This window comes from Egretta garzetta, unplaced genomic scaffold, assembly GCF_000687185.1.
Source record: "Egretta garzetta isolate BGI_Z169 unplaced genomic scaffold, ASM68718v1 scaffold425, whole genome shotgun sequence".
NCBI classification, from domain to species: Eukaryota; Metazoa; Chordata; class Aves; order Pelecaniformes; family Ardeidae; genus Egretta; species Egretta garzetta.
In genome coordinates this window covers 870,435-886,801 of record NW_009259796.1, presented here as the reverse complement: position 1 = coordinate 886,801, position 16,367 = coordinate 870,435, and the positions used below count along the sequence as shown (strand labels likewise).

The 16,367-nt window shown below is 42.1% G+C and overlaps 1 protein-coding gene across 1 annotated transcript in view; it reads left to right on the top strand.

The window, feature by feature from the left end:
• The first annotated feature begins 2,484 nt into the window (after positions 1 to 2,484).
• The window catches only part of PID1 (phosphotyrosine interaction domain containing 1), a 52,749-nt gene continuing 38,866 nt past the window's right edge, over positions 2,485 to 16,367 (top strand). The window contains exon 1 of the mRNA XM_009639699.1: positions 2,485 to 2,627. Within this exon, the coding sequence (XP_009637994.1) occupies positions 2,493 to 2,627 (135 nt within the window). The 5' untranslated portion in view covers positions 2,485 to 2,492. The remainder of the gene's footprint in view (positions 2,628 to 16,367) is intronic.

Genomic DNA, 16,367 nt, shown 5'->3' with positions numbered 1-16,367 from the left:
TTTCATCTATTGAGTATCTAATGGAAGCACCATTCTTTATTTGAGAACCTTTGTAAACAGATCATCTATGGAAACAGAGCTCTTTCAGCACACAGAGAGGGAGAATTTAAATGCTAGGATAGGATCTTCTTCAACCTGGTTTTTCACAACCATTATCTCTGGTTTGATCCAGAATTGGCCCACTGGCAAAATAGTACAACTTCAGGCTAAAAATACATTTAGGTAAGTTTTCCACCTCTGCCTTCCTCTCCTGTCCCCTGCATGCACAGGGCAGGAGATGACCTTGGAGACAGCGTTTCCCTGTGCTTGAAAAGGGGCCGATCACAGGCGGGGGGGATTGCCATGACCTGTGCACGGCGGGTCTCCAGCACCCTCGCCCTTCTGCACGTTTTCTCCTCTAGAAATACAACCTCTGCAGTAGGTTAGCAGACCTACAGCCTGTATATAAAAGCAAGTCAAGCTAATAGAGAGAATGACAGTTGTAGTAGATGGCAACTAGTTAATGGGACCAGCAAGCCCAGGCGGTGCAGTTGGTAATCAGTGGTGCTCCTTCAAACTCGGGATCTCAGCCTTTGAGCTTGCTTTACATTTGGTGTGGCTGGTTATCTGTTGTTTAGCCTTTGCTAACAGCTTCACCAGAGAAGCCTAGGGGACTCCCAAAAAAAGGCTGTTAATCGGAACTGAAAGGTAAATTGAAATAGGTTTTCTCAGTGAGTTTAGTAATCCTGGATGGCAAAGAGCTCTGTTATCTTCATGTGTCAAAGAATATTCTTTACATGTGTAGTCATCTTAAATGGAGTACTCTTGCTGGGGCTGTGTTCAGGAGAGTGAATGGGATAATGTGTAGTATGAGACAGATGAAAAATAACATGAGTAGATTTCTTCACTGGGATGGAAACTTGAATGCTTGCACAAACAGCACAGAGGCCCTAAAGTATTGCTGTAACAGGCTGTAACTTCATGCGTGAGGTAGGAAAACAAGTACTGTTTATGCCTTGAATATGCTTATGCGAGTGTTATAACAATTATTAGACTTAAACACTGATGAGCTAAGGTTTAAACTGGTTTAGAAGTGTATTAGCAGACTTTCAGTTAGCTAATGATAAAGCATTGATGAATTAAGTAGGAAGTTTATTTCCAAGAAATTATCATGCATTTTCAATAGAATACTCAAATCCATAAAAATTCATATGAAAACAGCATAGTATCCAAATAGTCGATTCATCCCCTGTGTATAAATAAAATGTTTAATAGGCACACTCCTCACCTAAAGCACAGGACTGAAAAGCAAGGACCTGGATTGATTTTCTAGTTCGGCATAGAGACTTCTTGTACGGTTCTGGGAAATCACTTAGCATCTCTCTTTCTGCAAGCCACACCAAGTACTGTTTGTCTGCCTTGCCAAAGGTGAAGGGGAGGCTGAGGAAAGGGGTGACTGCAAAACAAGTTAGGAATCTCCCATTGAAAGTCAGAACAAATGGTTTGGTTTTGATAAAAGTAATCTGGAGTCATTGCGCATGTGTCTAATAACTGCTGATTTAGAAGAGTCAAGTTATGAAGCTTTAATAAATTCATATTTCCATAGACAGTACTGCAGTATATTACTAGCTGGGAATACTACATCAATTTGCTTCATATCTGCATATTTTCCCCCTTAGAAATGAGAATGTTCAGCTTCTCAAATGAAGGTCAGTTCAAAGAAACATCTAAATGTTGAAAAAAGTCTCTTGACTCCCCTGATTCCACAAAATTGATTTGGAAATCTTTCAAGGATTGGCTTTCTTCACTGTAAGCAATTGCCGAGAAACTTTTCTTTCAATGACACAACTGTCCACTTAGATAGTTCTCCACGCAAGCCCGGGGAGTTATTTCTCATCTGTTATAGCAAGTGACAAGTTTTGAATAACATCTATTGGTTAGTACCAGTAGTAGCATTTGCATTGGAGACTAGGGGGAACTATTGCCTACGAAGGAAGAGAATTTAAAATTCACATACTCTTTGCTTTTAGGCAAGCTGATGAGGCATTCAGCTTGGTGGGAATGGTAACATCTACAAAGGTCAATGGGATGAGATTTAAGTATGAAGGAAAGAAAACAAGAATGGATGAATCTGTAGTTTTTTGAATGGTCTTTGATCCCCTGTTCTTCCCTCCCTATGGTGATTAGTGGAGCAACTGGGTCTATGAACAGTTTTATGATATGCCTGGGAGTGATCAGAGGTTGAATTTAGACCCTTTTTGGGACATACATGGATTCTAATGAATCCTCTCATTTTGTGTGTGTATATCTTTTTTAATTAAAAACAGTTTCCACATTGCTAATAGCAGTAATGGATGTTCACGGTCTTAAAACTTGTTAACTCTCCCCATGGAAATTTCCGAAGCACTGAATGGCAAGTGAAACGTACAGACACGTCCAACTATTAACTCTCATTTTTCTGCACTAGAACTGGAGATAACTGCTTTTCTTTCTCTGCTTAGCACTTTCAGACCATGTTAAAGACTAAGTTGAATGTCCTAACTCTTCGGAAGGAGCCTCTCCCGACAGTGATCTTCCATGAACCAGAAGCCATTGAGCTGTGCACCACAACTCCCCTCATGAAGACCCGGACTCACACTGGATGCAAGGTACTCAGGAGTATAATCGCAAGGAGTGAGACCACTGTGAATGTGTTGAATGTATGTCTGAGGACTCTAAAGAGCCCAAAGTAACCAACATGGTCATTGTTATTCTGGAAACCCCATTAATTGCTACTATTACTATAAAGTTTGTAAATGAAGAAAGTCATTGGGTATTTCTGACCTGAAATTTTGGGCTTCAGGAAAAAAAGGTTTGAGTTGTGTGGCACAATGCAAATTGTGGAGGATTGCTAACAGCCTGCAGTGAACACCACTCATTGTAAACACCACCGTGGTTTCTGTAAGTGCTAGTGCTGAGATGGAAGATGAAGGGCCAAATGCTGTGTATTTGCATTTAGCAATTTGTACTAACAGAGGTATATACCTACTGAAATAGGGTTGCAGCTTAAAACTTGAGGTTAGCTTGGCTTGGGGGTTTTTGGCTTGTTTGTTTTAAAGAGAGAAAAAAAAAAAAAAAAAAAAAGAAAGAAAAAAGGGACAGGGAGGAGACCTAGATCTTGATTTGGTTAAGCAACAAGATGAATTTGCCCAGTTACATCAAAGCACACCTTCTGAAAAAGCTGTTCTTCTTTAAAGTTTAATGGCTTAAGAGCTTTGAGTGTGTTCTTGTGCAGTAAGAAACCATATAAAAATAGCAAACAAATCTGCACTGTTTGCATCTTCTGTTTGAGCCATTTGCCTTGGTCGCAGAGCTTGCCTGGTCTTGCAGAGCCATGGGCAGCCTCGCAGACTGAGCTGGGTACCAGTTTGGCCTGTGGTGCCAGTCGGGACTTGGCAGCCAAGTCCCCTTCATCCAGCCTGGTAGTCAGTTGTAGGGAGTATCCACTCACCCTCGAGGATCTTGGTCAAAATGGAGAGAACTGGGCTTCAGCCTCCACTGCTCCGTAAAGTGTCAGCTCTAGTGGAGCTGTTGCCTGATGCTACATGTACTGGGTAAGGTCCAAAGTGCAATGAAATGTCCTAACCCCCTCCTCTGCCAGTGTCTATACACACATGCGTGTGCACATACGCATTCTTCCTTGTTGGAGGATCTGATTTGAGTGAGACTGGGTTGGAAGAAATTCCTTCCTGGTGGGTTCCCCTGCTTTTCTTGGCATGCTGTGTGGATGGCAAGGGCTGTCGGCATGCTGTGACGGGCTTTGCTTGGGCACTTCCTCAGCAAAGTTTCTTCTTGGGAAGTGTCATTTTTGTTTGACTTTTTGCCTGTCACAACAGCCAAGAAACAAGACTGCTTTTGGGTGTTGAAGCAGTGCTGCCCTGGGCTGGCGTAGAGGAATGCAGGGCAAGGGACCCTAATATGGTTTGTATGTAGCTCATAGCATTCGCTCTTCCGCGGTGATGTGTTTTGTCCTTCATGTTGACATCTAATGAATTTTTAGAGAACACTAGCTATCATAAAAATGGTTCACAAAGTATCTGGCTTTCACCCCTAGTGAGGGAGAGTTCAGACATAATAATGCTTTCTGAAATCAGTTTATCTCTGTGAATGTGTGTAGAATTTAAATGAACCTTTTCACTTAACCTACAGTCCTTTGACTGGAAAAGATGGATTGCGGAGAGATGTTGAACCTCTCAATGAAGAGAATCTCATTCTATATTTAGAGATATCTTTCATTTATTCATTTATTTTTCCTGCAATATAACATAGTAGCGGTGACTAGGGAACATCTGCTGCCACAGGGCTTCCCTTTTCCTGCTTGTACTGTCTCTCCTTCTCCCCTTCCCCCGGTACTTAGTTCACTTCCTGCCAGTTCTGGAGCCTTATGGTGGTGGTTTCGGGGTGGTGGCCAGCCCTTCTTCAGATGATTCAGCAGTTGTGATTTCCCATACCCCCCTGAGAAGATGATTCCACATATATGTTGTTCCTGTGGCTAAGAAATTCTCTTCAGTCATTAACTGTCAGGCTCTGATTTTACCTAGTCACAATCTCTTTCTTTTTCCTCTCTCCTTTTTCTGTCTAAATGTATTCTTCTCTTACATGGCTCATATCCTCCAGCTGTTTATAGGTAATTAGCCTTCCTCTCCTCTTTCCCCTCTGATTATTAGTTTCTTGCTGAGTGATATGATAATAGTGTTGCCATAACAAAGCCATTATTTTATAATACGAGTTTTTGCTCTGTGGGGTCTGATCTATCACTGCTATTCCAGGTGTAAGGGGGGAGATGCTGTGGTGTCGCTGGTACCACTGAGCCTCTCTGGTTCTGTGTCGTTGGCTTTTAAAGCAGGAGCACAGCATCCAGTTTTTACTTTTATGAGTCACACTCTTTTGATCCTTAATCGTTTTATTCCTCCTGACTGAAATCCCTCCAATTTTTGTATGTAATCCCATTAATGAGATAGCATCATTCTTCTGACAGAGGCTCCAGACATCTAATTTTATTGCACAGTTCTGATATAAGCCTCAGCTGGCACCATCTTGTTATGGGAACTTGACACATGCAATTGCTTTGCTATTCAGAGGTCTGGGCATTGGTTTTCTTATGGGATTGCTCTTTTCCTTGTCCTTTCATCCCAAGATAGGCTTCTCTTTTCTCTTTCATTTGGCGTTAGCTGCTGAATCCTGAAGAATCAAAACTTTTCTGCTGAGATCCAGTCTCATTCTGTAATTGAATGGGAGGGTTTTAAGAATACCAGAGAAATGTCTTGCTTGAAGTAATCTAGGGGGAACCCCTGCAAAATCTGGAAAGCTGAGTAATTGAACAAATTTGGAGAGCTTCTCTTTCCTGCCCAATTCCAGATCTGATGCAACTTTGTTGCCATTGTGTTTCCCAAAACATATTGTTTGCTTACAGCAGAAGGCTTAAGACTCGTTCCTCCTGTTACTGCACATGTACATCTGCCTGCTTGGGCTGGCTCTGCTCTCGCCGTTCCCACCCTTCTAGACTTGTGGGCATGATTTCACCAAACAGGAGAAATAGATAAGTAGTTGCATTGATTTGCAGCACAGACCTTTAGGCACACATTTCAGAGTTTGTGGTACTGGTTGCTTAGTGGGGGTTGGCTTGGAAGCCGAAGTTCCCAAAAGGCACCTTCTTGCCCCTTTTTCCCTCTTTTCCTCACCACTCCTGTTTGCAAATGGGGAGCAAGAGCCCTGCACCCTGGGGTTGGACTGTTGCAGCCCCACTCAGCAGACAGCCTACAACAGAGCAGGATTTCTGCGTACAATAAAGCACTTGCACTCTGGGTTTTTTGTGTGTGTGTGTACTGTGTTTGTTTGCTTTCATTTGAGCCATGGTGTGTGTTAGGTGAGAGGCAGGTCTCTGGCCCTGGAGGGACCACAGCTTCTTGTCCTCCTCCAGCCGAGACTGCTGGGGCAGGGCGGTGGGATGCAGTGCCAAGAGGGTTGTCATCTCTCTGGCAGCCGCGGTTGAGGACCCACGGGTGTCCTACCTCTTCCTTGCAACAGACATGGCGTTTGGGAATGCTGGAACACCAAGCTTTAAGGTCAGTTGCTGCTCCAAAGAATGAAAAAACCCAAGTGGCTTATTGTATACCTGTAAATGGCAAGTCTCAGCTTAAGCCAAACCACCCTGTGCTGGGGAAGGACAAAAAAGATTGAGAACAAATCTTTTGTTCTTCCTAGCTGGAACACGCTTTCAATCATAGGTTCCTAATTTGCTTTTATTTAAACAGAGCACATTTCTATATACAGACATGAGTGTGGTTTAGATGCGTGTATATAAAAATCCTTGTTCAGATCCTAAGGATTTTGCTTGGACTGTGGCTGTCCCGCTTGTAGGTCTTTCATGTCAAATGTTGTGCACCCTTGTGTTTCAGCTGAAACCTCCTCTTTCCTTATCACAATACTAAGTGCCTCCAGATGGAAACTGAAAATCTGGAGTATCTCCAGAAAACAAGTTGCTCTTTACTCAGAAATGCATGCTTTCTCTGTGCCTTTTAACATATTTTGTTTAAGTTCTGTGTGTTTTATTCTTCCTTAATGTCCTAATCGGCTTACACTGATTCTAATGTTTCTTGATTTCTGTCCCTTTGAGCTATGGTGGTGGCACGAAGGGAACTGCCTAAATGACTCTCTTCTGCTGTAGCTTTTCCAGGCACTGCTGCAGTAATGCAAAAGGGCAGAGGTTAAAAATGCTGCCTGCAATTTTTGAAGTGGTATTGTAGGTTTAACTTTTTTTTTTAATTTCTACTGGACGGCTCTTCAAAGTGAAGTCAGTGATGAATAATCAGTAGCTCGTTGTTATCCACCTGGGTCAGGCAGTCTTAGTCCTTCACTTCCCACCAGTGGACAAGATTTTCTCGGCAGCCTGTAAGGCTGAGATGAGAGGAGCATGAACACTGCAAATAACTGCATTCTTAAGAGGATGCTTTTATTAAATGGGAAAATATATGTATTAATGATACAGTGTTTGCAGGCATAATACTCGTTGCTTGCCTGTGTTATTGGATTGAGTTGGTGAGATTCTTTATTTAGGCTTTGTGGAAGGTATGATGTTGAAATTTCAGTGATAGTGTATCTTAATTGAAGATTGATGGAAGTCTTGTTTAGCAATTTGTATAAATGGCATTAGAGTGGTACTGGTGTTCTAAAATCAAGTCTTGCACATATTGATATAGACTTAAAAATAGCCAAGAAGCTATTTTTTCATAAATATATTTCCATAATATATTTTCAAAAATATTTCCATAAATAAATGGAACTTGGTCTTTCAGAATAGCTTAATTGCATTACTCACAAGGCAAAAAGAAAACAGTTCCTCTACCAACCTCACTGCAGGGTGGTGATTACGGTGGGGTTTATTCGCTGCCTGTATAGCAGGAAGGGGCTGTGGCCACGGTTGGGCTTCCCTGGCACAGCGTAGTGTCCGCAGTTAGGCACCGCGCTTGGCTCTTGCAACTCCAGGACACTTGTGTCAATCTGTTAGCTGGATTTGAGGTGTTTTCTGGGAGAGCTGGGCAGTGTCTGCAGGGCCTTAACCTGTGCGATGCCAAGGGCCTGCCTTCCTGCAGCCTGCCCTCCTGCTGCAGCTCCGTGCCCTTTCAGCAAAGCCACCGTGGCAGCCTGTTGCCCTTTTTGCTGCTCTTCCCCTGGCCTTGCTGGCTGCTGCCGCGAGTTTTCATTGCCCCCTTTGTGTCTCTGTCTTTCTTCCATTTTTCTTTTCTCAAAGTAACTTTCACCATTAGAGACAATGTATGCCATCAGTCGTGGGCCCTACTAATAAATCTCTCTGCATGCGAAACTGTCTCGACATCCTTTGAGTGACAGGATTTCCACCAGTGTAGCACAGACTGAAAGTTAGTCTGCAAGGGAAAAGTTCGTTGTAAGTTTATAAGATGAATGGCAAGTAATATTGATTGTGATCCGATTATGATCCATAGAAATAAAATGGTTCTCCCTGGGATACTTATTAAATAAATAAAACATTGTCTTAAAATTGCCCTGCTAGGCCTGATTCTAATTTCTTGTGTAAGAGAGTCATTTAGGAATAATGTCTGCTCAGATATTACTGCCTATTTTTGGTTTTCTGCCTTGTTAATTCTGATTGCAAAGGCCTTGCAGCAGGACTGTCTCTTACCACATGCTTGCAAAATACCCCATTTCTTCTCTACCCTAGATGCCTCTTCAGCAGATTTATTAATGCTGTGTTGCTGGTTTTATTGGTCATTGTCCTTTTAAAACTTAGACTGTTATTCTTTGGGTTTTTTTCCCTCTAGATCAGACTTTCCCAAGCTGTTTGCCCAGCATTTCTGTCCTGTGCAACATATTGCCACTTGCGTCCCATCCTTACCAGCTCAGCCATGGCAGTGGCCAAATACGTTATTGCTTTAGCTTTCAGGACACCACGTGCTCCCCATCTCCTGGGCCTGGTTGCCCCTCAACATTCAGAAAACACCCAAAATGATGAACCATTCTCTCAGCTTTGTCCAGCCCACACAGTGTGGTTTTGGTGGTGGCAACCCCAGCCGCATGCCTCTTCCCCTTCATTGCTCCCCAGACCCCAAATTTTTCCCCTGGCGAGCTGAAGAGTGGGTGAATGGCTCCCTTCTGCCGCACTGTTTACTGTACGTGAGTTAGTTTTATGTGTCTTGATACTGAATCAGTCAAAATTAATGCAAGGAGAACATTGTCTCTCATTTCAACATGCAGAGACCAAGATGCTCTTTCCTGTTTGTACCACCCTCAAAAGGGCTGAAAATGTGCCCTAAGGCTTTCTGAGCTTGGGAAGTCCGGATGACATAAATGGGTGGTTAACAATCTAGTGTTTTACTTACATTTCCATAGACAGTTTAAAACCCCTACTCCACTTGAACATTTATTGCTATTTTGGCTACTGAAACTGTAGCTGGTTGGAAGCTGCAGATATTCTTAAAACCACCTCACTTTATCCTTATAAAGCTTAATAAAAATGTTCTCTTTGCAGCTACAGCCTGGTCAGGAATTATGTTTTGAGTGCAGATTTATCCAGCTGTAAATACAAGTCCAGCTAGCTGCCTGGTCTTCATTACCATTTTGTAAGCCTGTAATATTAAGATGGCCATTAACTTTAATAAAGAAACAAATTAAACAAGTGAGACAAGCTAAACTGTACCATTACTCCCCAGCCTACTGTTTTCCACCACGTTTAATGTGAGTGTGAAGCGCAGAGCTCATTTGCTTCTTGCTTCATTAAAGGTCTTCTGCTGTTATCCTTAAGCATTACATATTTTGTACTGTGAATTGAGAGCTTGTTTTTCTGCTTCTTTCTCCCCTCATCAAATGAAACAAATGTGAACTCTTGCATGGGGCAAATCTTAATAGCTTCAGTATATTTAGATATAGTGCTCGTTGGTGAGAGATACAGAGGCTTTAATGATGTGTTTTCCAAAAGTGAAGTGCATCAAATAAACTAATGCCCCAACAAGTATGTTATGTGAAAATGAAGTATTTTTACTTTTTCTTCATGTAGTGTTACAGAAATGAAAAAAAAAAAGTAATACTGAAGTTATGGAAGTGTAAACTGCTTGCAGAAGCCTTGCACATGACTGTATCCCAGAGTGCTTTAGAGAATTTGGCCAAGTCTTGTTCTCATGTTGAAAATGGAGAGTTGCATGTGCTCGTTTCTTTTTCAAGTCATGACCCTATGGTAAGGTCCTGCCCCGTACCTATGAAATTAAGGAGAGCTTTGCCGTGGGCTCCATTGTGAGCATGGTGGGATGTGGCCATGCAGGACGGCAGCTGCCTTCGGGCAGCACACACTGCATGGTGTTTGGCACTGGCTGCTCTCAGCTTTCAGCATCAGAGACTCTCCCTTGCATATGACTTTTTTTATTACATGCATGGAAAGCCCATTTACGTCAGTGAGGATTTATGCTTTAAATGAGCGCGGAGGACCTAATAGAAATATGAAGGGTAGATGCAAGTGGAGAATGTTGTTAAAGCGTTGTAATGCTTCATTTCCTAAAGTCCAGGAGTCTTAGATAGAGAATATAAATTGGCTAAAGCAATTGAATTTAATCTTAAACTGAGCCTGCTTTAAATAGGACTTTCTGCAGTGTTCAGTTTTGCTGTGTTGTGGATGTATTTGGGCATAATTTTATTTGCTTACTGGTAAAGTGGTATTGTAAGACTAATGTATTCTGAGAGCGGTGGAAGTTTTATCCTGTCAGATATGTTGGTGGTATTTTTTTTTTTCTTAGCATTTGTACTGGTGACATTTTTCAAGCCACAGTTCAAGTAAAGGGCATCTTCTTATTCAGGAAGTTCTTCCATCCCATCTAAAAACGGTCACATATTTCAGTCAGCTTCATGTTTCTGCTTTACCCACCTTTACAAAATAAAGCATATTGCTTTTTTCTACTTACAATGGAGTAACTTTGCTCTGAATATATGTATGTTAATTAAAGGAAAACAGTTTTGCCCACTTCTGCTTACTTTTGGATTTTCATTAAGAATGTGTGTCTCAAACCATTTTAAAGAGTTCATAAAAAGAATTAGACCACCGCCTTGGGAGGAGAGCGCTGGTGACTGGGAGGACAGGAGGATTTCTGTGAGATGCTCTGCATGTTGGTGGCCAGCACAGGGCTCGAACTACCATGGGTGCAGGGCCTTTTCCCTGTGCTTCCCCTTGGACTTCCTTCAAGCGGGAAGGAGCTCAAGGCTGGGCATACTGTGAGGAAAAGTAGGGAGTGAGCCGGGTTTCATAGAGAGTTTTGGAGTGAAAATGGTTGTGCGTGTGTGCACGCTCCCAGGAGGACTAGAGGATTGTGTCCTCTGCTCCTCAGGCTGGGTAGGAGGCTTCCAATTATTATGGACTGTGCAGATGATGCCCAGACTGGTCCCCTGGAAGTAGAGGTGTGTCCTCTGCTGCTCCATGGAGTGAGGCCCAGGGTCCCTGGCTTGGTCTGTGGAGTGACCTGTTCCCAGCACTGCTTTCTCTTGCATGAAGAAATTGGAGCAGTAATGTCGCACCAGGTAAGCCAGTTGCTGAGATATATGTGTGTTCCAGCCCATTTTCCTTGGCAGTAAGCTGCAGAAAATATCCCCTAAATAACAAAAGAATCCCTGAAAAATGCAAGGAAATAAAAACTCAGAGCATCCTAATGCACCTTGTGCTTTACTCCTCCTCCCTTTGGTGCACGTACTGTATTGCTTGCACAACCATTCCGTACCTTACATTTCTTCTTATCGCCGTAGTTCTGTCCCTGTAGTGGATGTGGTGAGTCCCAGTGAAGAAAATGTGTGATGATGCATGATATGGAGCCTGGGAAAAAAGAGTTTTTAACATAAAGAGAAGTCCCTTTGGCTGGAATTGAGCACTTCCTTTGGCTTTGGAGTGTGGAAGTTATTAGTTGCTTTTGATTCAACAAAAGCTTGAATTGAAAGTCATCAGCCCTTAATTTGTTAGCAAACGGTATTTATCAGCAGCAGTAATCTAAATCAAACCTCTTAATGTAAAACAAGGCACTGAACAGTTTATATTTCAAGTAGTTATGGAAGAAATAGTGATTGACGTTCAAAGAACACTGTGTAAAAAGCCAAATATATAGGAATTTAAAATGTTCCCTGTGACCTGGTTGAGAATGAGCACTGGCCGTTCCCGAATTTCACCCTTGCTTGTAAAAGCAACTGGGAAACTTGTGAGGTACCAGGGAGGCCAGGCACTGTGTGCTGGTGAATGCTCAGTAGCTCTTTTACTGTGTATCGTTTGTACTTCTGTAGTATTTCTTGCCCAGAAAGATCCCAAAATGCTTTCTAAAACAGCTCTGTTGTCCCCTGCTGTTCAGCTGCCATTCTCGGCCAGCAGCCCTATTTTGCAGAGGTCAGATCAGCTCACCAAAGCTCCGGGGAAGGCTGTATGGGCACACTGTACTGCGGATAAAATATGCTAGGGGAAAACTAAAGAAGATGCTGAGAATTAAAATGCATGCTTCTATTAAGTAGTAATGGATTGAAAAAAGGTACTAAAAAGCAATGTATATTAATGAAATTACTTTGATGCATAAAACTCCAGGGAATACTTCTGTATCTTGAAAGCCAAATGTGTTTTTTTTTGTCAGTTCTAGAAATCCCACTTTTCAGGGTAGTTGGAGCTGTTGTCTAATTATGGCTGTCTTTGTAGGAGATAGCATACCAAAATAGTTTTCTCTCAAAGAATATTTAAATATTAAAAAACAATTTAATCTCTGTACAGCAGGAAATATTTAGTTTGAAATCATAAATTTCCAGAATTCCTTAGGAGATAATCTTCAATTACACAAATATATAGTGCCATATAGTGCATGCCAGTAAGTTTTGTCTTTTGCAATCTGGCACAAAGCCAAGATACCAGTATGAAGCACAGTGGCAACTGTAAGGTCCTAGATAGCTACAGATGTGTTAGGATATTTATTTTTTATGCTGTAGAAAATATTGTGCTCACCACGATTGCTCAGGCAAAGCCTTCTGGTCATAGGAGCTAATTGCTTCCATAATAATGAAGGTTCAAATACCTAAGACCTAATAGCTTTTGACATATAAAAATTAAAATGAGATTGAAATTTATTATAGTGGTTACGCCGAGCAGATGCTGCAGTCACTGTCGATTGTTTTGTTCTAGCATGTCCTTGAGAAACATTTCCATCTCAGTGCGGCTGTTTCAGCCTAAGGATGGAGCTGTGATTTGTGTTGCTGGAGAGCACAGGGGAGCTGGTGCTTCTCCACGGCCCTTCGGGCATAGGTGTAGGCCCTGGTGTGAGCTGGCTTGAGGAGGAGGAGGCACCCTTCCTTCACAGCACGTGAAGTGATACTTTAACAGAATTGGAGAACTTCTGGTTCTGCGGCTCTTGCTCCCTTGTGTTATTGCAGCGGGCACCTCCCCACTCTGCAGTATGAAACTTGCTGGGAGAGGTGGTGGCAGATCTTTTTAGGCCTGCTTTTTCGCCACAAAGACATGCGTGCTGATTCTGTGAAGGTATTCTGTGCGGCTCTTCCCTTGCAGCCATGGATATTGTTTCTTTGATTTCCATTAGAATACTGCAAAATTTGCATTTGGCACTGGCTACCCACTGCTCACGCTCCTTTGAGCCAACATGAGCCTTCTCAGGAATTTGTAATCTCTGCTTACAGCTGTACTATGCCCAAACCCATCAGTTCTTATTTTGGGGCTGATCCTGTGTGCTGAAAGCTTCCCACTGAAGCAAATGACATTGGCAAAAAAGGAGGCTGAAATGGATTACAGATCCATTCTTCTGTAGATGAGGTACTGTTGGCCTCGTTCATTGATGCACAGGCTGCTGGAATGTAGATTAATGTTGCAATCACAAAATAAAATGCCGTCAGAGAAAAGATGTCCTGTGTGTGCCACCTCCATTTCTGTTGGTCCCAGGAGTAATCCTGTCCTCCTCATACTATTCCAATACAGTCTGCAATGCAGTGTGACGTATAAATACATTAGCTTGGAAGAGGAAAGAAATTTTTCCATTCCTGGGGTTGGATGTCAGTGGCTGAGACTAATAACATTTTTTTGTTTGTTTGTTTCATTAAAGGATTTTTTTTTCTTTTTTTTTGCATAGTTAATTAAATGTTCATAACAGCCATCTTTAGGCAATACTTCTGGGCAATTTTAAGGCTTGATGTATGTTATCTATTGCTGCTCAACTACCTTTACTGTAATCTATTGTGGATATTTGACTTAAGGCTTGCGGTAATTCAGTAAGCTTTCTTCTCTGAGATTCTAGGTTGTATAGGAGTAACAAGTGGTACAACAACAGAGGTACAGGGGGGTTTTTTTAAATTTTTTTTTCCTTCTTTAAAATTGATCTGCCTCCTTTCTAAAAGTTTACAGTCTGGTTTGGAAAATCAGTAAGTACTCCTAGGTTAAGAACTTCCCTTGTACTACTAACCCAAGAATCTGTGGTATTCACCTTTAATCATTTCACAGCAAGATCCTATTAAATGATACATATTGTCACTGAAATAAGATAGTGAATTTCACAGCTATGTAAATTGGGAATTAAGTTTAGTTTTACCAGAATGAAAAAATAATATTGAATTGGTAGTGTCCTGTTAACTCTGATAGAACAGAATGCTGTCTTATATACCCACTGAGAGTATGGTCTATCCCTTTTTGGGAGCTGATGTTCATTTGCCTGTTAAATATCAGGGTTGCTTTCTGGCTGCTAGAGCATAGCACGCTGCGGAAAAAAAAATAATGAGTTAATCAGCTGGAAAATGGTCTTAATTCATTATGCTCTTCAGGTTTTTTTTTTCACCTGTAAGGCCATGATGACATGATCTTCTGATTAAAGTGCTCTCAAGATTTAAATGGCATGGCAGTGACCTGCACTTGATAAATTACAAACTTGGGACATGGATAACCTTACATTTAATAGGTGCCCATACACAAACATTTGAAATAGAAGGAAACTACTTTAACTTAAATGAGCAAATTTTGGATTAAGAGCAAGTGGAAAGTGTCTTTATAACTGTACTTTATAAAATTCATTGAACTGTTTGCTGAGAAAGATTTGTGAATGAGTAGCTGTTTGGTGGGATATTTTTATTTTTTGCCCTCAGGGACTTGTTTTATTTTGGTGTGCATTGTGGCTTTCCCCCTGTCCCCCAATTTATTTTTCAGTAGCAGAAAGAAAACAAGAGGGGAAAAAGCAAGCTTCAAGTCAGAACAGATTTAAATTAATATCTCCAGGATCAGAGAAGGATCTTTATAAACATCGGTATAGTTGAGTACTAAACTGGGAGAGGTAAGAAGAAAGGGTAAAATAAGATAGGATAATGCGTGTGTCGTGATTATTTTGAGAATGTCATTGAAGTTGATTCTGAGAATCCTCTGGGACAGGATCGGCAGAAAACAAACTGGTTCTGGTTCTTTATGGAAGCTGCTTTTTTGACTGAATTATCTATAGGCTGGGAGTAATTCCCCTATGCTGATATGTCTGACTCATTCTTACAAATAGCAGAATAATACATTTCAGCTTTGTCAGCTATTTGTAACCACAGCGGCCAGAATCCCTGTGGGAATCCTTGTTAATGGGATGCAGTTTTGGGGTTGGCTTTGCTACGGTATAAATTGGCATACTTCTTTGACTCGACTGCCATGCTAAGTTATATTGTCTCAGAATTTGGCCTTTTAGTTTAACACGTGGCTTGGGATTCCTAATGATTGAAAGCAGTCTGTTAATGAAATCAAAGTAATTGGGTACAGCATATGTGAACCAGTGCTGTTTGTCATTTGTTATTAGGCTGAAGTGTTAAAAATATTAAGTAATCCTTGAAATGATTTTTATGAAACAGCTTGATAGCGATATAAAGCTTTGTCTTGAGTTGTATTTGAAGGTCTTCATACAAGGCCAATGAAATTGTGTGACTCTGCATTCCCAAGTGGGAAATATGATATACAGCTAATAAATATATTGTATATATAATTTAAGTTTGGAATAGTTTACAGCACTTCCTTAGAAATACTGAGGATAAACAGAATGACTTTAATTACCAGCAACTTATTGATGATCTGCTCTAACGTTTTCGTTCTGCAAGACTTTCCTTATCTGTGTATATAGTTCTTTGTTTAAACGTTACCGTTTTTATGCAGACAGTGTGCGTCTCTGGGGTGAAACTTGTCCCAAAGCAAGGGACTAGCATACAGCTATTGCTGTAGCTCTGCTCAGAAGGGGGTTTTACCACAGGGTGGGTGGGCAAGTGTTGGCTGGAGCGGGAGGCATGTGTCTGTTGACGGCTCCAAGCCGCAGGATGTGGGTGCTGGCTGCCCCTGAGGTCCCGGCTGCCCCATCCCACAGCAGCTCCCCTGTGCAGGGATGTGGGGCACGGCTCCTGGCCACGCCACCATTGGGGGCGAGGGGCCCGAAATGCGCTCCGGCCGCTGCTTGGCGTTACTTGGGTGCGTGGTGCTGCTCGGCCTCTCAGTGCCATTTCCTTGAGTGAATACAGCCTGCAAGGGACTCGCTTGCACGATCTCCTGCCAAGCCCTGGCTGCCCTGGGCACGGCTTCGCACTGCCGCTGTCCGACACCAGTGTGTTGCACAACTGAATGCTCTCCTGCATATTTACATAAGGTGCAAATGTGGTCTCTTTTTCAGACACATGCACACACTAAAAAGCTGGCAAGAAAAACACACGGTGGGATTTCTGTGGCCTGGTCCTGCTCAACAGCTGTGGCTGTGTCAACTTTTCAGGTTCTGTGTGTGGTAATGTCACAGGTGAGTGAGCCTGGGTTTAAATAAATGGTAATCGAACAGACCCCAGACTTGAGGTCTCTGTGTGCATCCCTGGGA